We start from the raw sequence: 24,709 nt of genomic DNA, 5'->3' as shown, positions 1-24,709 counted from the left end.
CGAACAGACCGGTAGCCATTAAAGCACCTAAGCGAACTATATGATTTTGTCAGTCTACCCAGCATGTAGATTCAGACGCATCATTGAAGGAGTCAGATGATGTGCCGGGTTCTTCGCCAGGGTCTATCTCAGGAGAGGAGGACCATGCTTCTACAGTAGATGTCCCTTCTTTGGTGAGGGCGGTCAAAATAATCCTAAATATAGAGGATGGTGAGCCAGCTCCTAGACCTAAGGCTCTAGTGTCTAAACACCAGAGGTTGGTAAAAACTAAGTTTCCGAAGTCTGAGCAGCTTACTGAACTTATGGAAGAAACATGGAGTATTCCACATAAACGGTTCCATGTTACAAAAAGATTGGCATCTTTGTATCCTCTTCAACCTACTGAATGTACTAAGTGGGAAGTCCCTCTTACTGTGGATGCTCATGTGATGCGTTTAGTCAGGAGCGCTATGTTACCTATAACGTCCGCATCTTCCCTTAAAGATTCCACAGATAGAAGACTTGAAACATGTCTTAAATCAGTGTTTTCATTGTCTGGAGCTGTTACCCTGCCGGTTATGGCTGCGGCCTGGGTATCCAAGGCTGTTGAAGAATGGACGGGGGCACTCTACCAAATGCTACCAGAGAACAGCTGACATATATCTCCCACATATGGGAAGCGGCCTCCTATTTGGGAGAAGCTGCAATAGATGCTGGACTCCTGGCTTCTAAAGCATTGGCAGCTTTGGTTGTTGCTCGTAGAGCCCTTTGGTTAAGGTCCTGGAAAGCAGATGCGGGATCCAAGAAGCCTCTGGAATCCCTGCCTTTTTATGGAAACATACTTTTTGGAGCAGAATTGGATAAGATAGTGGCTACTCTGGCAGCCTCAAAATCTGCAGGTCTGCCATTAACAGCAACATCAAAGTCTAGGCAATCTTTTTTTAGTTTCTTTCGCCCTCAGGGAAGAGCAAAAGGACAGTCTTCCTCCAGACGGTCTAGTTCTCACAGGACCATTAAGCGGCAAACTAAGAGGTCCTGGCCAGTCAGACGTCCAGCTTCTAAGCCGGACGTCAAACCCTCCGTCTGATGGGATGGAATCTCCTCCTGGGGGATCCCAGGGTGGGAGGCCGACTTCTTCATTTTGCGGACTCCTGGCATCAAACAACAAGACGCCTGGCTCCAAGAAGTGGTCTCTCAGTGGTATGCCCTCACCTTCCGGAGGCATCCTCCCCAGAAGTTTTTTTGTTTGACTCCCCAATCAGATTCTAATAAGGCTTTGGTCCTCCAGGAGGCCATTTACTCCCTGTTGCGGTCAGGGGTGATAATCCCGGATCTTGTGGTTCAACAAGGAAAGTGTTATTATTCCAATCTGTTTTTGGTTCAGAAATCAAATGAGTCTCATCACCCTATTCTCAATCTGAAAACTCTCAACAAGTTTATCCGTGTACCCAAGTTCCGTATGGAGACTCTTCGGTCAATTATTCTGGCAATGGAACCTGGGGATTTTATGGCTTCCCTGGACATTCAGGATGCGTATCTGCATGTGCCTATTATGCCATTCCACCAACAATTTCTACAGTTTACTGTCCTGCAACAACATTACCAATTCCAGGCATTGCCCTTGGGTCTATCAACGGCCCCTCGGGTCTTCACCCAAATAATGGCGGTTATGACGGCCAACTTGGGCGTCACGGAGTCAGAATACTGCCATACTTGGATGACCTCCTGATATTGGCAGTCTCCAGCTGTTTTACAACACCATCTCCAACTGACCTTTGCCTGCCTACAGACACACGGCTGGATCATGAGTTGGAAGAAGTCCTCTCTTTCTCCAATACAGCGGATGCTACATCTGGGGGTATTTCTAGATTCTCAAGCACAAAGGGTGTTTCTGCGAGGGGACATGATTTCGGCCCTATTATTGCAAGTGCGTAAGTTACTCCTCAAGCGAAGGGTATCCATTCTATCAGCAATGCAGGTCCTGGGGTCAATGGTATCCACTTTCAACACGGTGGAATATGCTCTGTTCCAACCCAGGCCTCTGCAACAATTGATTCTCTCCCAGTGGAATGGGCAGAATCATCTAATGCGGTCCCATAGGATCCTTCTCAGGTCATAGGTTCGGCTCTATCTCTCGTGGTGGCTACGTGTTGGCTCTCTCATCTGGACAAGGAATGCCCATTTTGGATTCCAAATTGGGTGCTCCTCACCACGGATGCCAGTCTTCGCAGATGGGGGTGGTGACAGGTCATCATACCTTTCAGGGAAGATTCACAAATCAGGAAAGTCACCTGCCCATAAGCATCCTGGAGCTTCGTGCAGTATACAAAGTGCTCATACTGGCACAGGACTTCCTCCAAGGCATGCCAATCCAGATCCAGTCCGAAAACGCGACCACGGTAGCCTATCTCAATACTCAAGGAGGCACGCAAAGTCAGGCAGCCATGAGGGAAGTGGCAAACATTCTGGGCAGAACATCATCTTCCGGCTATCTTAGCAATATTCATCCCGGGAGCCCTCAACTGGGAAGCTGACTTTCTAAGTTGTCAGGACATACATGCCGGAGAGTGGACTCTCCACCCGGGAGTCTTTCGACTCCTGGTGAACAAATGGGGCCTACCAGATGTAGACCTCATGGCCACACATCACAACCACAAGGTCCCCAGGTACGAGTCCAGGACCAGAGATCCCTCAGCCGCCTTTGTGGAAGCGCTAGCAGTGAGTTGGAACTTCAAGCTGGCGTACCTCTTTCCTACGATTTCCCTCCCAAGTATCTTCAGGAAATTCAAGCAGGAAGTCGGCACTGTAGTACTGGTAGCTCCTGCTTGGTCCAGGCGCCATTGGTTCACCGACATATGGAATCTATCCATAGACACTCTGTTTCCTCTTCCTCTATGGCCGGATCTGTTAGCGCAGGGTCCCTGCTTGCATCCGGACCTACCTCATCTGTCTTTGACGGCATGGCTTTTGAGTCTTCCACCTTAAGAGCCAAAGGTTTCTTCAGGTCTGTGATTCAGACGATGCTTAGGGCACGAAAGCCTTCGTCTGCCCGCATCTATTACAGAGCTTCGCACTCCTTTGGTCAGTGCTGTTCCCACAGAAAGTATGACCCTAAGGTTTTTAGGGTTTTCCGGGTACTTTCTTTTCTCCAGACTGGGTTAGACTAGTGTCTCCGCCTGGCCACCCTGAGAGTACAGGTTTCTGCACAGTTTGGTTCCAGCGAAGGATCGCTTCTCTGCCGGATGTTAGAACTTTTTTTTCAGGGTGTTCTCCGAGTTCAGCCACCCTTTGTCCCACCAGTGGCACTGTGGGATTTGTCTTTGGTTCTCAAGGGGCTACAGGCTCCCCCCCCCATTTGAACCTCTGAACTCAGTAGATTTTGAAGTGGTTGACAGCGAAGACCGTTTTTCTCCTCGCTGTCTCCTCTGCCCGCAGAGTCTCCTATTTGGCAGCACTCTCTTGTCGCTCCCCCTTTTTGATTTTTTTCATCAGGATATAGCTGTCCTCTGTACATGGGCAGGTTACCTTCCTAAGGTAGTATCCCGTTTTCATGTGAATGAAGAGATTGTGGTTCCAGCCTTCCAGTCTTCAGACCTTTCTATAGGTGAAGCCTCCGTGGATGTGATTCGTGCTCTACGTATCTATGTGGATTGGACAAACTCTTTTAGAAAATCGGACGCTCTTTTTGTGTTGTATGGTTTTCACAAGCGAGGCTGGCCAGCTGACAAACAAACTCTGGCTCGATGGCTGCGCATGACTATATCTCATGCTTGTCTTCCTGTTCCATACACGGCGACAGCACATTCTACTCGGACTGTGGGACCATCGTGGGCGTTTCGACGTGGTGCCTCTGCTGAACAATTGTGCAAGGTGGCCACTTGGTCTTCTGTCCACACATTTCTTATGTTCTATGCCTTTGACACCTTTTGCTTCTCAGGATGCTTCCTTTGGGCGGCGGATTCTCCTTTCTGCTCAGGAGTGTCCCCACCCTTAAGGGAACTGCTTTAGGACATCCCCATGGTATCCCTGTGGACCCCGTAAGGACTCTGAAGAAGAAAATGAGAGGTATGGTGAACTTACCTTTGTTAACTCTGTTTCTTCGAGGTCCATAGGGTCCACAGGGCATCCACCCTGACGCACATTACTGACTTCATTGGGTAATTTTTCTCTCGTTGCGGATGCCCTCATCTTCTGTGAGAGTGTTTCTGGTATACATTGTCTTTCCTTCTACTGCCCTAGGCTTGTTTACAATACTGAATGCATGTTGCCAGGATCGGGGTATATGTGGTGGAGAACCTGAGGCATCCTGGGAGCTGAAAGCTTAACTGTTTGGTGCCTGGATCACTCCAACCACATTTCCCCATGGTATCCTTGTGGACCCTATGGACCTCGAAGAAAAATAGTTAACAAAGGTAAGTCTACCATAACTCTTATTTTTTAAGTGTTTGGGGAGTTGTGGGTTTCAGAAATGACTGTACAAGTCAATGGGAAAGTAAAACATTACTTAGGGCTCGGTATATTATGTTGACATGGCGAATGTCAACACTGTCATCATGTCGACGTGTTCATCATGTCGACATTTACCACATTAGCCTTCAACATGTAGACACCGATGAAATGTCAACATGGTCATAATGTTGACAGTGTCATCTTAAGTTAAGTGTAACGCTAACCATAACCCGTAAACCTACCCCTAATGGTCATGTCGACATTTCCACTACAGTATGTCAACATTTCATATGTTGACTTTTTGTCCATATCAACATTTTCCAGGTGTCAACATCCATGAAGATGACATTTCAATCATGTTGACATCATAAATATTGACATTCTAGTGCCAACATAGCGACAATATGACTGCATACTCATTACTTATTTGAACAGCAACTTCTTTAGGAAAATCTTGTAACATCTACAATTGTATATATATTTATGTCTCACACCATGACAGGAGTGAGGAAGGTGTCATACAGTACATACAATGCCAAATGTCTTAACTAACTCGCTACAAGCTTTTGTCCACAAGATGCCAAAGCGTTTTCTGCAGTTAAACGACAGATATGGATAGCACTGAGCCCATATTTATCAAGGAGTGATATTCTTTTATCATTTCTTACTAATCTTAAATGGTGCCCCAACCAATCAGCTCCTAACTGTCAGGTGTTTGAAAAATGACAGAAGCTGATTGGTTGGAGCACCATTTAAGATTAGTAATGAGTGATGACAAGAATATCACTAGTTGGTCTGGGTCTCTTAGATAAGGTAGATCACTAGTGGCCAAAACTCTGTCCTCAAGCACCCTTAACAGTTCATGTTTTCCAGACTACCTGTGGATCATTAGTTTGTAACCGTTAGCAATGAATACACCTGTGCATCAGCTAAGTGGTCTGGAAAACATGAGCTGTTAGGGTTCCTTGAGGACTGAGTTTGGCCACCAAAGGCTTAAGGTGGGTACACATTTTGCGACCGCCCGATGGTGCAGATGAACGACATATCAGGCAGTCGGTACACACTGCACGATACGGTGCCTGCCCGCCTGATATGTAGATCATCGGCACCTTTTTTACTTGCCGGCGTCAGCAGTTGGGTCGCTCTGTCCTCCGTGCATGCACGGACAACGGAACGACCCCGATGTTGGGCAGCGGTGGCGCGCATAGTGGGTACACACTAGACGATGTGCCCAATATGTTGGCCTGATCCGCGGATCGGAGGATATATCGTCTAGTGTGTACCTGGCATTAGATTATTGCTCAATGGAGGACACTCGTGTTGATTGCTGGTTGGATGAAGCTAAAAGCATTCTAGACTCCCATCTCAGCAGCCAGCTGTGGACGGCTCAGTTGTCCTATCTGCAAAGGAGAGTCCCTTACAGTCACTTACTATTTTCATTGACACTTTAGCAGCACTGTAAGTAATTTTCTGACTAGTTTTAATCTACAAGTCTATGGAAGGAAGTTCTGAGTAATCCCTTGCATGAGTTTTAACATTTTCTGACTAATTTAGCTACTCCTGCCAAAATCCAAAGACATCCGATGTTGGTCACTTTATTTTAATTTCAGTTTACGCTTTCACTTCAGTTCCTGTGAGCTGTGGGCCTGATTCAGAGCCGCTCGTAAGCGGCCGCTCGTTCGCTCCGAGCAATGTTCGCACATCTGCGCATGCATATGGGTCATAATGCGCATGCGCCAACCAGTCAGTGCGGTCGGAAATCGCGTGTTCGCAAAATAGCGAGTGCCAGCTAATTTGAGTGACAGGATGTGGCGTTTGTGGGTGGTAACCGGGGAAGGTGCTTGAAAACGGGGAGTGGTGATCCAAACGCAGGCGTGCCAAACGGTCAAAACGGGCGTTTTAAGGGTGTGCATAATTAACAAAGCAGCGTCATTGACCACGTCACTTGGTTGTCTCTTAGCCTGAACTGTTCGCATGATTGCGGTAGGAATATCCAACCACAAGCACTGCGAGCAGTTCAGATGCCTTTCGATGTACTCGATTAATCTAATAAATAGCGGAGATGACATATGATGCGAACGGCCAGGGGGCGTCTTTACAAAATAGCGAGCGCATATTTCGTTCGCTCGCTCAGACATAGAGGCGTCAACAGACCGCAAAGAGCGAGCGCTCAATTAAAATATCCGGCCCCTTTTTCTGAACGAGCGGGCGCGAATAGCGTCCGGTTCTGAATCAGGCCCTGTATTTCTTCTTTTCTCAAAGTAATAATGACAGTGATTTTGTGACAGAGCCGTAGTGTGTTATACTGTTTTTGATATTTCCATGTTTACTTATAGAGGTTACGCTGTGGCCAGCAGCAGTGATGATAGAATGAATGAGCCCCCAACTTCCTTGGGACTAGTTCCACATCAGGTAATAAATATAATGATGCATGCACTAAAACATTGAGCCATCCTTGGCCACAGTTCACAGCATTTGAGACTGGTGTATACATTGTGTGACATTTATAAAACAAACAGAAACTGTACACACCCCATCTATTTGAACTCATTTGACAGGTCTGTTCACCTGCCTGTGCTACAGATGTGTCCTTAAACATCTTTGCTGCAGTCTCGCAAAAAAGCCCCTCTCGGCGCGTCAGATCCCATGAGACTCTGCTAGCGCTGGGCTTCTTGTTTGCATCTTTTTGTGCCGATCAATGCGTCTTAATTCACAATGAAATACGAGTAGGGCGCACCAGCAGACTGTACTAATGACTATGATTATGCAACACTTATATATCTGAGTGCAACTGAGTCTCTGAAACTGTATTTGAAATGCTACAACATAGCAGCCACAGCTTTTCTCATTCCCAAGCTCCATTGTGGATTATATACAGACTGAGGTGCACACAGATATACAGGTATCACATATCACATTAATCCGCACAGTCTGCTGGTGTGTCCTAGTCACATCACATTGCTACTTAGACGCATTTTCGTCGAACTAAGATGAATAGCATGGAACCTGGAGCCTCACTCACGCCAGGCATGGCGTTTTGAGACTAGATGTAAGAGGACACATCTGTATAAAATACAGTGTGTTACATAGTATTAATGATCTAGGAGGCCTATATGGTCACTGCCTATATAACACACGTTAGGTACGATTAGGGGGGATGCTGAAATTTGGATCAGTGCTCATTTTTCAATATTTCCTGGCCCTTAATATCTGTATGTTCCCACTTAGAACTACACATGCACAAGAACATGCATTTTCTTATATTGATGTGTGTAGTTGTGCTCAGTGCATAATAGTGATAGTGTGCATGTATTTATTATTCACCTGTTACGTGAGTCTCATGCATTGAGAATGAAGGTTGCATGGGTTCTTACTGCACACATGCAAAATGCATTAAAAACACACGTGTGCTCTTAATGTGCTGTTTATGACCTGAGCAGGACTCAAGTTACTATATTAAATTGTCAGTCATATTCACACCTCCGTCTTCACTGACTACAGTATAGCAAATGTGTTGCCCATAACGATTCTCGTTATGAATTTCACCAGCTTAACTTTTTAAATAAATGTTTCCCACTTTGTTTTTAAATGACAACTATATCCCAAGTATAGTATTAGGTGTTTACATATCTAATACATTACGAATTCATGACTAAAGGAAATAAGCCAATAAAAAACCAAATACGTCTCTAAAAGCTAAAAAAAAAAAAATAGGGTATTTTTAAGATTAATACCCAATTTTAAATGTGAACAAGCTCTAAGGATCATTGTTCCTTATATTTTGTGTGCCAGCCCTTGTTTGCTTTTGTCTGGTACTGTGAATAAAGCTACTAATGTACTTTCAAGCTTTTGTCATAGAGGTATCTCTATATATACTGTATTCCTGGTATGTGTTATGTATAGCAGATTCCACTAAAAAACATTATCCGTTTTAAAATATTAACCCTAAAAAGTGAAGAGACTTTCCATAACTTTTCTCTAATGTGATACTGTACGAAGTGCTTTCTGCTACTTGTGCACAGGGTGGCGCTGTGGTTTCATTTACTTTTATTAATGTTCCACTGCACAAGTTTAATGGAGTGAAAAAAACAGACCAATGTACTGTAAATGTGTACAGATCTAACACAATAAAAATATGAGCTGTTAATTCATTTTGGGATCAAAACCTTCAATCTCATAACCAAGTTTACAATTTCCCAATTTTTGTAAGTATATAATGCCTTAAACAGCAGTCCAAGCAAAGTCAAATGATGAATGCTCACCTCACAACTAAGGCTAAAATATGACAAAAATGTTGTGTAAAAAAAAAAAACATCACTCAAATAGCCCTTTATAGACAAGATAGACAGTATCTACGGAATTAGGAATTACTGGCAAATGAAAATCGGATTGAAGTATGACAGAGCTCACCAATAACGGTATTTATCAAAATAATCCGCAACATGTTAATATAAATGCATTATATAGATGATCAAAAAACAGAGCACAGTTGCATTATGTTTAATACCAAAACAATTGATCTGCGGACATTGATGATCGGCTATCCATCGACGGATCGGGGAAATTATACATGTTAAAAATTCCTTACATATCGATTTCGACCATTTTCGGGTTGGGATCACGGAATCGAGATCTTTTAACATGTTATAGGTTCCTAATCCCCCTGCCCTGACAAAATGAAACATTGCGGCAATCCGTCGCAGCTGTATGGGGGCCTTTATTGGCCCTTGCTTTTTGATATTTATTATTAGCGCCATCCAAACAGTTTTTTTAATTGTCTCTAATTGTGAGAGGTTAGCAAATACCCATCATAAACAGCTAGCGCCTGACTTCAGTTTTGTTGGAAGTGTGGAATTGATTGAAGTTTTGATCTACACATTTATGCTAGCAACCCTTCATCAGGGGGTTGATGTCTGTTTGCAAATATTTGCAATTAAGTCTATTTTTTAACGTTGACTGAAATGCAGTTAAGATCATATATTCACAACTGTGAAGGCTAAGATGTGACAAAGAGACTGGGTTTAAATCCTACCCAAATAACTCCTGGTGGATTGCTCCAAATGCAATGGAATAAAATTATAATTTTTTTGTATTAAACCAGTTTTATTTTTCCCCCCCCAGATTCGAGGGTTTTTGTCGAGATTTGATAATGTTTTGCCAGTCAGCCTCGCATTTGACAAGTGCACAGCTTGTTCTCCAAAGGTAACAAACTATTTGTAATCACATTTATTCAGTAATGTCTGTTCATTAATCATCACAGCGGTTATGCTCTTATTTTACAGTCAAGCATATCCTTACATATAATTATTGGCTGGAATAATATTATTGGACTCAAGTTCCATTTCAATTTATTCCCTTTCCACCAATGTAACGTCCTGCTACTTCCCCCCAAAGTTAATCATTCATTCTTAAAATATATTATTTTGCTGCCGTTTGCCTTTAAATATAAAGCACAGGTTTGATTTCACTTTTGGGTTCTGGCCACTACTGGAACTGAAGAAGTTCTAGATTGTCTGCTGGTTTATTATGAAGATAGACTGTAGCTTGGGTTTAAAGGGACTGTACATCTGCCAACCAGTCCAGAGCAAAGACTGGTCTCTGGATTACAGTTTTGTCAGGTTAGTCAGCAGTAATGTGTAGGGTGGGTCATCATTCTGACAATTCAAGAGAGTTTACTAAATCGCAGAACATTAATGGTGGTGATAATCTGGTGTCCTCATAAGGAATCAGTATGTAATACCGACAGACGGGATCCAGGCGGTCAGAATCCTGACGCCTGGATCCCGACAGGGTTAACATACCGACACTTGGTGGTCGGTATGTTAACCCTACCCCCTCTTCCTACCCTAACCCTCCCTCCCTGGTGCCTGCTCTAACATCGCCCCCCCCTACTGCCTAAACCTAACCTCCCCCCTCCCCACACCCTAACCCTGCCCCCTTAGTGCCTAACCCTTCCCCCTAGTACCTAAACCTCCCCACCCACCCCTCTACATGCCTTTGGCATCCCAGCGGTCGGGATGCCGGCACCAGGATTCTGACCGGTGTTGGTATTCTGGTGCCGGTAAGGTAAGTAACGGCATGCAGAACGCATACCCATCATAAAAATGATATTGCAGGGCTGAAATGTACAGTATATGTAAAAGGCTTGCAACAGATTAATGAGCCTTGTGTTTCCTCTGTAAGGAATTATTATTAACTATAGCTCCTGCATATTTGTTGCACTTTATAATTGAAAGTAAAAGGGTATATAACACTTGTTGCTAAATATATGCCAAATTGGGCATCGTTTTCTCTAGTTTAATGCAAGATCTGCATTATTATTTAGAAATCATAACAAGTAATATAAGTAGGTTATTGTTGACTGAAAACAAAGTCTAAAGCTTGGTACACACTATGCGATATGTTGTTTGTACAGCCGACGAAGAACATATCGTATAGTGCATCTGTCCTTGTGTACCTTACCATATTGGTACAACTGCCTGTGTGTGCGGGCAACCCACCGACTGGCCCGCTGACACGGACATCACACCTGGGCGGGCAAATTGAAAACCCCGCCCAGTGGTGATGTTTGGCTAAGCGGCCAAGTGTGTATAGCTTACCAAATCGGTCGGTGGGGTGGTCGGACGGCTGGCTGGTGGGGCTGTCGGGTGTGTACCCAGCTTAAAGGGGGTGAACTCGCACATAGTCTATGTATTACATTTTCTGTAAAATCTGGAACAACAAGACAAGCTACTGATACCAATGATATTGCACAGCACTCCCAGACAGAATTGTGTACTAATATTGTTGCAAATACATAGCAGCCAATTAGATATTTGCTTGCAACAGACAGATAAAATTGAATTGCTTATTGGCTGATTTACACTGCTGGCAAGCGTTAGTATACAACTCTCAGATCACACATGATACATTTCTTTTGTTTTCCTCTACCCAGACACCGGATCTTCCCCTCCCCAATACCTGTCCACTACTAACTGTAAGACAGGGCAAAGACTAGTCTGCTATTGCTAATTTAATATAGGAATAAAAAAAGAGGGACAGCTATGAGTGGGAGCAAATCTTAAAGATTTATTTGTTCCATGTCTATGGTACTGTCCTGATCAACCAATCAGATTCAACCTGTCATTCTTCTGGTGCAGTTTAGAAAATGAAACAAAGAATGTGATTGGTTGCTGTGGGCAACACCACATGATTTCTGAGTATCTGTTTCCATAAATGTTCCCAAATGTACTTTAGTGGATATTAAGAAATAAAAACTGGTATACTTGCCAGGAAATCTGTATAAATTCGATACATTGGGATAATGAAGATTTGTTTGTATAAAGACTTTGCCTTACACATGTTTCTTTTTGTAGCCAGATGTGTCTTTTATCTCCTTTATACGGCACTTCCCAAATCCCCCCCCCCCCCCCCCCCCCTCAGCCCCCAGTGGCTTTCTCTGCCGATTGGAAACAATTTGAATACTGAAAGGAAATTGGATTCTGAGTGCAGACAGGGGATTTTTATAAGAAGTGAGTCAAAGGGTTTGACATCCACTCACGTGAGAACTTTGAGTAAAAATAATAGTGAGTAGCTTTCATCCACGTTGCTACAGATATGTGTGCATTTAAAGGCATATACAGGTTGAGTCTCCCATATCCAAAATGCTTGGGACCAGGGGTATTTTGGATATCGGAATATTCCGTATTTTGGAATAATTGCATATTATAATGAAATGTCTTGGAAATGGGACCCAAATATACACACAGAATGCATTTATGTGTTATATACACCTTATACACACAGGCTGCAGGTCATTTTAGACAATATTTTTTATAATTTTGTGCATCAAAAAAAGTTTGTGTACATACATGAAATTCATTTATGTTTCATATACACCTTATACACACAGCCTGAAGGTTATTTTATACAATATTTTTAATAATTTGTGCCTTAGACAAAGTTTATGTACATTAAACCATCAAAAGTCAAAGGTTTCATTATCTCAGTCATGCTGAAAATATTCCGTATTTCGGAATATTCCGTATTTCGGAATATTTGGATATGGGAGACTCAACCTGTATTTAGATATTGTGTGACTGGCGTCCTTCCTGGCTGCCCAGAGCTCCTCCATCTTGTGGTTTATTCATTAATCATGCCTGATTGTTAGATATTAAACATCTCTGGATGTGACAGAATGTCTTTACTTTGTCACTCTGTTGGGGTGTTGTGGTTTCATTTATGCTGGGTACACACTGACAGATGTATCGCCTGTTCCACTGAACGGCCTATAAATCTGAAGAGCATCAGTTAGTGTGTACAGTTGATGTCTGTGAACGACGTCTGTCACAGACCTGTCGCATCTGCCCTGATGCTGATATAGCTTGCAGATATATCGGCACGTCTGGCTGTGTGTACAGGCGAGCCGCCAACTGCCTGTACACTCGCTGCAGGGACCCGGCGGTGATTAACATCTTAACTGGGAGAGCAAATTTAAATGCCCACCCTCTTGTGATGTCAGAGCAGACACATCGGCCAAATGATTGGCAAGTGTGTATGCACTTAACAATGGTTAGATAGGTCGGCTGACTTATTGGCCAGGTGTGTGTCCAGCTTAACCTTCGGTAAGCTGTCATTACTGGCCGCTTCTATCTGGGTAACTTGACCAGCAGATACTCACTGTCTGTAACGGTCACCACCACTGTGAGTTGCAGGAGAATAGTCCTAGTCACAACCGGCAGCAGGATGCTGAGCTCAGCACATCACAGCCAGGAAGATGAATGGGTATGTTGGCTCTTACATACAGGTCATAGCAGTGTTTCAAAACGCCAGTCCTCAGGGACCCCTACAAGTGCATGTTTTAAGGATCTCCTCGGTGTCACAAGTGAAATAAAATCACCTGTGGATCATGTGACATGCCAGGAATGATTACACCTGCGCACCCACTAAGACAGTGGTTCCCAAACTTTCTTGAACTACTGCGCCCTAGAGTATCAGCATTTTTTCAGGGCACCCCTAGGCCAAAAGTTTCTTATTGGGAAATTCAGCAAAAGGTATTTAATAAATATGTATTTTATAAAATTGTTGCTTTGCTGTCAGTTGGGTGGTGGTGGACAGGTTTGCGCTTCTGTTTGGCCATGTGTTTTATGACTGGCAGCCACCACCACTAGTTTTGTCCATCCCATTAATCTTAAATAATTTGGATTGGCACTGGACCACCAATCTATGGCACCCCTGCAAGTGCTGGGGTGCTTCGGCACTCAGTTTTGGAACCACTGCAGTAGGAGATTTGGAAGACCCGTGCGGTTAGGGGTCCCTGAGGACTGGAGTTGGGTTATAGGAATGCAGCAGACATAGATGCCTTACAGGGTGCTTTTTCCCTTTTACGGATTATTTTACAATGACATGTTGGCAGGAGTAATGAGTCCAAGCTGACTTCCTTATGTCTTACGTGAAATCGCCTGGGCAGTACTCTCTTTAACACAATCAGCCATGGCAGAGGGGTGTGCTCTCTACCCCTGCCAATGTACGGCCAAGGCAAGGGTGGGGTCAGTTCTCACTCTGTACTGTCACCATTTAGTCTAGGATGGGAGATTTTATTTTAAAATCTCCTGCAAAAATTTCATTGTCCGTAAGTTTTGTATTATACTCCTGTATGCACTATGGGCCGGATTTCGAGATGGATGGAATTGCAGAGCCGCACACAAGCCACTGTGCCATTCCATCCATCTTAACGCAAATGCAGAAGGAGGTGTCAGACACCATCCCGCCTTTGGTCAGGCTGCGTCATTTCAGAGGCCAGGAACCTGCGTCCCTGGCCTTGTCCCGCCTGGGAAATGGGGACAACCCCATTTCCAGGAAAGGTGACCATCCACGCCCCCACTCCGTCCCCCAAACGCCGAATCATGCTGTGCCTTGGGGGTCTGCGAGCGTACTCACAGGACCCGTTCTGCACAGGCGCAGACCCGTAACCATCGGAGTTGTACATTCATTATCGGATAAACGTACATCTTCATGATCAGGCCCTATGAGCAGACTTTGGGAGTTGTATCTGAAAACTCTTTGATAACTCTGTCATGTTTTCAGACCATTCTCCCCTATTGATGTCATGCCCGACACCCAATGAGAAAAGAAAATTATTATTCTTTAAAATAATTCCTCCATTCATCCCTATAATGTGTTCCAGGAATTGCAAGCATTTGCCAGTGCACATAGTGTAGGTGGTCATGTAAATATGACATCATAGTTACTGATGCAGAGTATTTCAGGAGTGAATCTTACATGCACATACAATTACGGGTTTTGCAATTCTGCACACGCTTCTGTGGAGCAACATAAGATAACTTTCCTTCCTAATCCCTATCAGCCCCATAGTGCGCAGTTAGATATAACTTTATAATATTAAATCATTTGAACTAGTTACCTTTTAAAACATTGTAGTTATGTTCTTTGTGGACACCGTGTAATTTGCAGCCACATATTAGCATGAACCGTAATGCATCATAAAAGAACTACTTAGACATGTTTCCGAAATGTCTGGCACATCTTTTCTTTGTGTTGTCTGGAACACCGGTTTTTAATCTGGCAGGAATATCCGTTTTCTGTGTTGATATTTGTAAAACATTTAGCTACTTTCAAGTTGCTGATAAAATCATCCTGGCAACCCATCCATGTTTGCACAGCAGCAAAACATAAAGACAGACGTCAGCCCCCTTCACTGTCTATAGAGCATGCAGCCATTTGTTCTATTTAATTCGTTGTTTTGCCTCTTCTTTTCCTGAGGAACATCGTGCAAGTGAAAGAGATGTGGCAGATTTAGTGGGGTTTTTGGGGTTTTGCCTGGTAGTATAAAAATGCCCACTGTCACTAGATAAATAAAATGACGAGAAGTATTTAGACAAATCATTATTGAGTGGGCAATCCTCTCATAGTGACAACTGTGCAAGTCCTTGCTCATAAGCTATACAGGTGTGGGATCAGCTCAGTGTTTTTCTGAGCGATCGTGGGAGAAGGGCCCTAGTAAGGGATCTGACCAAGAACCCGATGGTCACTCTGTCATAGCTACAGCATTCCTCTATGGAGAGAGGAGAACCTTCCAGAAGGACAACCATCTCTGCAGCAATCCACCAATCAGGCCTGTATGGTAGAGTTGCCAGATGGAAGCCACTTAGTAAAAAGCACATGGCAGCCAATCTGGAGGTGGCCAAAATGCACCTGAAGGACTCTCAGACCATGAGAAACAAAATTCTCTGGTCTGATGAGACAAAGATTAAACTCTTTGGCGTCAATGCCAGGCGTTATGATTGGAGGAAACCAGGCACCACTCAACACCAGGCCAATACTATCCCTACAGTGAAGCATGGTGGTGACAGTATCATGCTGTCGGGATGTTTTTCAGCAGCAGGAACTGGGATACTAGTCATGATAGAGGAAAGATGATGCAGCAATGTCCAGAGACATCCTGGATGAAAACCTGCTCCAGAGCGCTCTTGACCTCAGACTGGGCAACGGTTCATCTTTCAGCAGCACAACGACACTAAGTACACAGCCAAGATATCAAAGATGTGGCATCTGGACAACTCTGAATGTCCTTGAGTGGCCCAGCCCAGAGCCCAGACTTGAACCCGATTTGAACATCTCTGGAGAGATATGAAAATGGCTGTGCATCGACGCTTCCCATCCAACCTGATGGAGCTTAAGAGGTGCTGCAAAGAGGAATGGTGAAACTGTCCAAAGATAGATGTGCCAAGTTTGTGGCATCATATTCAAAAAGACTTGAGGCTGTAATTGCTGCCAAAGGTGCATCAACAATGTATTGAGGCAAAGGCTGTGAATACTTATGTACATGTGGCTTTTTACACGTTGTCATTATGGAGTATTGTGTGTAGAATTTTGAGGACAAAAATGAATTTATTCCATTTTGGAATAAGGCTGTAACATAACAAAATGTGGAAAAAGTGAAGCATTGTGAATACTTTCCGGATGCACTGTAGTTGAGGCAGTTATTTTATGAGCTCATTTGTTATTAATGAGATTGCATTTGTGAATGTTTCTAGTAGTGTTCATCCATTGTTGTCAATAAAGTTTCTAGCTGTGGAGTGGTCGGTTGATGAAACAGTGGCCACAGTGATATGTTATGTTATGCACCGAAGGGCTTAGCTCTTAGCAGTGCCAGATCAAGATACACCTAGACCTGGAGCTGAAATTTATGAAGGGCCTATTATGCTGTCACGCTCTGGACTATTAAAACCACTTTCCTACCCTTCTGGTGCCTGTCCAGGATAGCACAGAGGCAGGGCTGGCCCTAGGCATTATAGGCAAATGCCTAGGGGAAACTGAAATGCCTAGGGGCAGGGGTTAAACTGGGCCGAACGGGGCAGAACTGCGTTCCGTCACTTCTATTTGAGACGCCTCCTCCAGCCCACCTTAGCCCGCGCCGCAGGGAGGCTCCATTTGCCGGGCGCTCGCTGAGATTTTGTTACACAGCAGGCGCCCGGCTCCTTCCAGCAGCGGCAGCTGGAAGGCTGGAATTCACTCCTGAGCTCTGGCTTCCGAGGTCCCGCTGTGTGCACTATGGGAGAGACGTCGTGACGTCTCAGGAGCAGCCCTGTAGGACGGGAGCGGTGCTTAAGGTAAGTATTGTGGGTGTTTTTTTGTGTGAAACGGCATTACTATTGGGGGGCACTACTACAGGGGGGCATTACTACAGGGGGTATTACTATTGGAGCATTACTACAGGGAGCATTACTGTTGTGGACATTACTACAGGGGCCACTACTACTGGGGGGCACTACTACTGGGGGGCGCTGCTTAAGAAGCACAAACTAATGTGGGCTTTGCGTAAGGGGCTACCACTAATGTGGGCTTTGCATAAGGGGGTACCACTAATGTGGACTTTTGCATAAGGGGGGCACCACTAATGTGGGCTTTGCATAAGGGGGGTACCACTAATGTGGACTTTGCATAAGGGGGCACTACCACTGTGGGCTCTGCATAAGGGGCACCGCATAAGGGGGCACTGCCACTATTAGGGGCACTGCATAAGGGGCACTGCCACTATTGGGGGCACTGCATAAGGGGCACTGCCACTACTGGGGGCACTGCATAAGGGGGCACCACTACTGGGGGCGCTGCATAAGGGGCACCACTGCTGGGGCATTGCATGAGGAGCACTACTGCTGTTGGCATTACGTGTATTATGGGCACTACTACTGTGGCCATTGTGGTAGAAAGGGGCACTACTGTGTGTCATAACATGAATAAGGGACACTACTATGTGGTGTAATGTGAATCAGGGGGCACTATGTGCAGTATAATGTGGATAAGATTGTGCTACTGTGTGGCTTAATTTGAATTGGGAATACTATTGTGTTCTGCACTTCTCTAGGACCACTTTAAGCACTGCCTAGGGGGAATCCCAAGCCTAGGACCAGCGGTAGATTTTTTTTTTTCTTTGAGCTGCTCACTGAGCATGAAGATGTTTCTCCGCAGTAACATGCTCACAGCGTGTCTTCCCAGCATGATGGTATACAATTGCATGCCAAAGGTTCCTCCAAGAACAACAGTATGGGCGTCACCTTACGCTCTTGCTCCAATCAGAGCGCTGCTCCCAAATTAGCTGATTGCAGCTTCCAATCCCTGGGATTCAACCCTATAAATTCCATTCCCTGACTGGCCCTCATTGCCAGTACAACGTCGCTTCTTGCTGAAGTTACAGCTCAGTGCTGAGCTCCCAGGTACTCGGTATCTAAACGGTCCCAGGGGCCTGATTCAGCAAGGATCGCAAATTGTAAAGCTGCACGCAGGCTATACTGTATTGTGTGTAGTGCACGCAGGCAGCTTTGCAATTCCGATCCATGCTATTATGCAAATACAGCAGGAGGTGTATGACACTCTCCTGCTACATTTGCGAACCCAGCACTGCGGCGGAGGTCGCAGGCTGGGGATCACCATCGTGACCATCAGTGGTCGATGGTCGCGATGGTGGACTGCGTCGGGCCCCCGGCCACCTGAGTAAGCCTCAGCTAACTCAGGCTGGCCGGCTTGCGAGCCCAGGACATTGCGTTGATCAACGCAGATCCTGGACCCGCCACTCCCACAAAATGGGGCAGATACGCCCCTGTTTCCCGGGAACGCTGGCCGCACCCGGCATCGCCTCTTAAATATCTCTGCCTATCAAGGCAGGATCTGCTTCCTCCCTCACTGCAAAATCTGGTAGCCAGGCAGCAAAATCTGGTAGCCATGGCGACCTGGCCCCCAGGATTTGTCGAGCCCTGCCATCTTACACACCAGTATGGTTTTACCTGTGAGACTTGTTCTTACAGCAACCATCGGTTCCAGCCGACAAATCTAACCATTGGTCTCATCCCATGCTGCCAACATCGGACTCTTATCAGTTAAGTTCCTCAATTTATCAACATCGATCCCAACCGATCACATTAATCAATTCATCAACATCGGTCCCAACCGATCAAGTTCATCAATTCATTAATATCGGACTCTTATCAATTAAGTTCATCAATTCTTCAACATTGGATTCAATCAAGTTCTCAACATCGGTCTCAAACCGATCCAGCTCTCAATCCAGCATCATCGGTCCCAATCCGATTCTGCTCATTCATTCAGTATTATATATTCAGTTCCATTCCAACCTGCTGTTCAGTAAAGACATTCTATTCCTGTTCTCGCCTTCTAGCCCATCATCCACTGTCGTATCTCTACCTACTCACATCAATACACGAGTAGGTCCTGGCTCAAACCACCCAAGTTCACCCACTCCTCTCAAATCTCCTCTTCAATTTTCCAGACCTGTTCCAACCCTCAGGTGTGACATGCATGTGTCAGTGCACTTGCACAGTATACCTTATTTTGAGACAGGAAACCCCGGTCAGCAGAACACCTCACGATGCTGAGGATGAGGCGGCCCGGGCCACCTTTATAGGGCCTGGCTGCTGTTTTGGTGGGGCGGCACATACAGTATGTGACGACATGCGGCATGATGTTACACGGTAGAGTAGGTGCTACGGCAGTATGCTTGTGAAGCCTTTTACTGGGCCACAATTTGGACTGTGGTACGCCCAGCCTTTGATCCCCTGTGGGTCTGGGTGTGCAGCAGGGGTGTGTGGGGTGTCATCAGGCAGAGTTTGAGTGTATTAAGTCATATACATTGTTCAGTGCAAACCCAGTAATCCATTGCAGCCATATAAAAATGTTTAGGGGAAATGTATCACACCTTCTATAGCAGCCAATCAGATTATAGTGTAGCTAACATTTTATAGAATTAACTAGATTAATAGTAGGAAGAAGCTCACTGGTTGCTATGGGCAACACCTCCACTTGTCCTTTTAGAATGTTTGATAATTCTCCTTTTTCGTATTCTTTCTACACTCCATTATAAAAATCTAAGGGGGAGATGTATCAAAGCTTAGAGAGAGATAAAGTACCAACCAATCAGCTCCTTTTTTTTTACAGGGTGCATTGGAAAAATGGCAATTAGGAGCTGATTGGTTGGTACTTTTTCTCTCTACAAGCTATGATAAATCTCCCCCTAAGTTTCTTTCCACATTTTCAGGACTGTATCCTAATGGGATATGTTCTAAAGGCTAATCCTGCATTGCACTTTGAGTTGCTGCGAGATTATGTTGATATCTATTAAAGACAAATAAAGGGCGATTCAATTAGTGTCTCTGCATGCAGATGCCACGTTTACCATAATGAGAATATGCTTATTGGGGTGCGAGAAAAAATTAGCGAAGATTATTGCCTAGAAAACTGTGCAGTTACATAGCCGCGAGGTTACCACCGAATTTCGCTGCTGATTTAATCAGCCCCATAAGTGACTTCACTTTGTGCTCTGAGACCACTGGTTGTGATACTGTAATTGCAGGTGTATGTAAATAGCAATCCAGGCTTCAATTACAAAATACAAAAAAAAACAACAAAGAGTAATTCTAAAAGTTCTCCGTAACCAGTGCATTTTGAAAGTATGTATTTATTTTATTGACCGATAGCAGTGTCTCATTAACCAGAGAACTGCCATTTGTCATCAGTAAGCTTTTGGAGCCATCTTCTTAAAACAGCTGTTTTTGCAGCATCGCCCCCCCCCCCCCCCTTTGAAACGGTGCAAGTAAAGTTGTAGACAGTGTTGCCTATTGTACAGAAGAGATTTGCAGATGAACTTCTCCAGTTGAATTAAGTTCTATATATGTGGAGAGAACAAAGAGCCCTTTGTGTGAACAGTCAGCTACATTGTTTATTCGGCATGCAATATCTTGCACTGTGATGAAGCCAGCAACCTCAGTGCCATTGTTTCACCAAACTATGAACCCAGACTCCCAGAGGATTTTCTTGTTGGTTTGGACTAAAGAAAAACATTTCCCAAAGTTGAATTTACTAGATAAGCTGCTCCACTAGCACAGTACTAATCTCACTTTATTTTTCGCTGACTTTTATATTGGTCAGACAAGTGACATTTTGACAGACAGATCGGATACTGATCGAGGTTGGACATTCTTATTCTTGTAGTGTCCCTGTTGTTTTACGCATTGTGAATGGGTAAGTTTTTGGGGGTTCAGTTGCTGCGACATCACTGAGGCATGGGGCACTTTGTGCATGGTGCCGCAATTGATCGTACTTATTTCTATTGATTTGACAGAATCAATATTGAATAAGCCCACAAAGTGTGTGAAAATGATGCTGCACGTCGAGGAATAAGACTCAGCAGGGAGAGAGAGGGTGAAAATGTCATGGGGTTTCCATGCTAATCAGGTCTTTGTAATTGTGGGATCCAAATCTCAAAAACTTTTGAGAAAGATTTGCTATTATGAGTTTGCGACAAAATGAACCAAGCCCAAATACATTCTGTTCTGTTGTAGACTTCTTCACAGCTGTGGTTATTAAGCTACTGTGGCTGTTCAGATGCTGTTCGCTCTGTTGTGTTTCTGTGAACATTCGTTCCACCTGCTAGTGAATGACGAGATTGAATGGATTATCTTTATTAAGCTGCAACAATATTTCATGCACTTCCTCTGTATACAGTAGTTTATTACTGTAACCTCACTACCATGTGCAAATTAACCAAGACCAATCTAGTGCAGAAGTCCGTTAACCTACAAGTATGTGACTATACTAGTGCACCCTATAGAACCAATGACACAATATTTAAACGCCACACAGCTACTGTAGTACCCTATGTCGGAATGGGACCCAAAGCACCAACTCTGTACAGAAACCTTGCTAACCCCTGTGCCACTATTTCCAAAGATGTAAACTGTAGCACGCTCTTCACTTTCTTCATCAAATATACCTGTTAACATATGATAATTTTTTTTATAAGTAAATTTCCAGGCCCCTCCTCTTTCTTGCCTGTATCACAAAAGTGAGTCATAGTTTCTTTCCAGGCTTCTTACCCTTTAAATATACCCCTGCCATGCATCAGATTTTGCAAAGGTGAAGGGCTGATGAGTGGAATCTTGAGTCCTAGTGGGACCCCACATATTGCTCTTCCATACCCTCAGGCTACATGTGTACAAAATGCTAGTCCCAGCCCACCCGAGACCCAATGGAACGATATAGAGGTCCGTCGTACACACTGCACGGTCTGGTGTACGACCGCACGATATATAACCTTCCAGCCTCCACTTACCTGCATGCCGTTGTCAGTGATGTCGTCCCATCTGACGTGCAGCACAGCCGTAGGGACTATGTACGTGTACACGCGATTGTGTAGAAATGATATGAACAATATCTCATACCAATCCCCATTGGAACAATATATTGTCTGATATGTACCCAGCCTAAGAGGGATGTGACCAGGTGAGCCTATAGGAAACTATGAGGAGAATTCAATTGCAGGCGAAGGGTGCGAATTGCCGTTGCCACGGCGCTTAAACGCCGGCAACAGCAGCCTGTCTCGCACCCTTCGCCCGGTCAGCCGAATGCCCGATTCGCTCAAAAGTGCTCGCTACCCTATAGTGTAGCGAACACTTTTGAGCGAGATCCTGCTGCCATAAAGTGCGGCAGCTGCCGCTTAGATTCGGCCGGGCAAATGTATTCGCTCCTAATTGAATTCCCCTCTATATGTCTGCCTATTCACTTTCCCCCTTCTACAATCTGGCATCCATGGGGTGCCACTGTCAGGAAGGGAGGTGCGGACATCGGCAGGAGTTCTGTTAACACGTTTAAGTAACAAATTAATAGGTTGCTATGTTGTGCAAGAGAATTGATCTATTGACACTAATGGAGGTGCCTACAAGTTAGGCACAGTGCATCCGATTATCTGTGGGTGCAGGATCTGGCTTAAATAACTTCCCTCATGTTCCTTTTTGAGAATTCTCATCAAGACGACCTCTTATATGTGGGTGTCCTAGGATCCAAAAAGCTGATGGATTGGTCCATCATCTGCCATGCCCTTTAAATAATGCAGGAAATGAAAGTCTCAGAAACCATTGCTTTGTTTCTAACCGATTGCTGAGTCAAACCAGTTTGTCCCCATGATACGTCCTGAAATCATTTCCTATTATTTTATCTCGGGTTGCTCAGCAAGCTGCCTCTTCTGTTTCCTCTCCATGGATTGCTTATCTCTCTCTGCGCTGGTAGAGTTCATGTTTCATTTGGGGCTCTGCTGACTTCCGGCGGCTAGCTAGTTATATAATGGTTCTGATGTAAAACGTCAGGCAGCTTCATGTTTTAAAGCTCAAAGTAAGCCCCTTGTTAGAGTTTTGAAGGCTTTATAGCAGCATGTTTAGAAAACCATTATGTGTTTGTGTTTGGTTTTACTACATATGTTGGTTTCTGGTATTAACTAATTCAAAAATCCTTTTAATATACTTTCCTCTTCTCTTCGAATGTCACAGATTGGTTACCCCTGGCCCAGCTTCACCAGACTGCACAGAATAATTTTGATATGTGACACTTGTATATCTCTGTGTGACTGACTGAATCTGTATATGAAGCACAATGGAACTTGGAAAAAAAAGCTGTGGTCGGTGCTTCGTAGCACTTGGTATACAGATTAATTCAGTCGCACACAGATATTTGGAACCTGGAGCGCCGAGAATGGCTCTTTGGTGCGACCTAAGCAGTAGAGTATGAGGAGGACACCTATATAGCAATCCGATGAATGAATCTCAGTAATGTTATCTAGCAGTTCTAGCTAAATATGTCCCCTCTTTTAGGAATAAAGTAGATAATGAATTTGCTTTCACCGCCAATTATTGGACAATCTATGGGCTGAGTTAATTTCCTCCACCCATAGCGCATGTACCTTTGTCACCAACCTTGTAAAAACGTACGCTTAATATATGCACATAGTTTTCAGGTTTTTACTTAGTGATAATAAGGTTATACCACTGTATTATATATCCTTTATGACTGGAAAAAGAGCATCCAAGTGACAGAAGGGATATATAGGGACTTTCATTGTTTAGATTTAGAACCACCTTTAGCAGAAGCCCTGGGAATTGGTGGATGTCTTATCATATATTTGCAAATGTGAGTGCCAAAGCTTCTGCATTTTATTTACATAATTAATGCAACTTTTTTTTTTACTGGTTTATGGCAGTGTGCTGGAGGTATCTAATACCCCTTTTCCACCAAAATCCTGTGCCTGTCCTGGGATTTGGATCACTGTTCCAAAATGCGTCAGACCCGGGATTTGCCCCATTCCGAATGCGGCGCCGTTCCGGGAATACACACGGGTTGTATGATGTCATCCCCAAGCACCAGAAACTCCAGTTCTCCCCTGAACGCCAGACCGGAGCAGAGGGTCTTTCCCGGGGTAGGGGGGGTGTCCTTTCGGGAGGCTGTGATGTCACAGCTGTCACCGGGGAGATGGGCAGGGAGAGGTTACAGCCTCCCCGTATGAAGCGGGGATGGGGTATTGCTCGAGAAATAGTAGCCATTCCAGGTGCCGATGAAAGATCCTAATAGTGGCACTGATTCTCAAACTCTGCCCTCAGGACCCCAAACAGTGCAGGTTTTCTAGGTCTCCTCACAGAATCAAAAGTAAAATAATTTGCTCCACCTGTGAATCTTTTAAAATGTGTTGGTGAATAATGACAGCACCTGTTCTCCTGCCAGGAGACCAGGAAAACGTGACCTGTGTGGGGTCCTGAGGACCGAGTTTGAGAACCACTGCATTAGAGTAACATTGCCAATCACAGTTGGAAGGTGGCTGTTTAGACCAAGCCGGCCATAAGGCGTAGTCGGTAATATCTAAAAGCTGACAATCAGCAAAACCCCATAAACTGCTGGAGCAATGGGGCAGAGTAAGCCAGTATCATCACACTGAGCTCTTGGTATT

At 44.5% G+C, this 24,709-nt stretch overlaps 1 protein-coding gene across 1 annotated transcript in view; it reads left to right on the top strand.

Annotated features, from left to right (window-relative positions):
- The window catches only part of ATG7 (autophagy related 7), a 288,071-nt gene that overhangs the window by 94,970 nt on the left and 168,392 nt on the right, over positions 1 to 24,709 (top strand). Inside the window, exons 16-17 of the mRNA XM_088472722.1 lie at positions 6,765 to 6,840; positions 9,550 to 9,630. Of these exons, the coding sequence (XP_088328848.1) occupies positions 6,765 to 6,840; positions 9,550 to 9,630 (157 nt within the window). The remainder of the gene's footprint in view (positions 1 to 6,764; positions 6,841 to 9,549; positions 9,631 to 24,709) is intronic.

This window comes from Taudactylus pleione, unplaced genomic scaffold (assembly GCF_031769625.1).
Source record: "Taudactylus pleione unplaced genomic scaffold, aTauple2 ptg000128l, whole genome shotgun sequence".
In the NCBI taxonomy this organism is placed as follows: Eukaryota; Metazoa; Chordata; class Amphibia; order Anura; family Myobatrachidae; genus Taudactylus; species Taudactylus pleione.
This window is presented reverse-complemented; position numbering and strand designations above follow the sequence as displayed.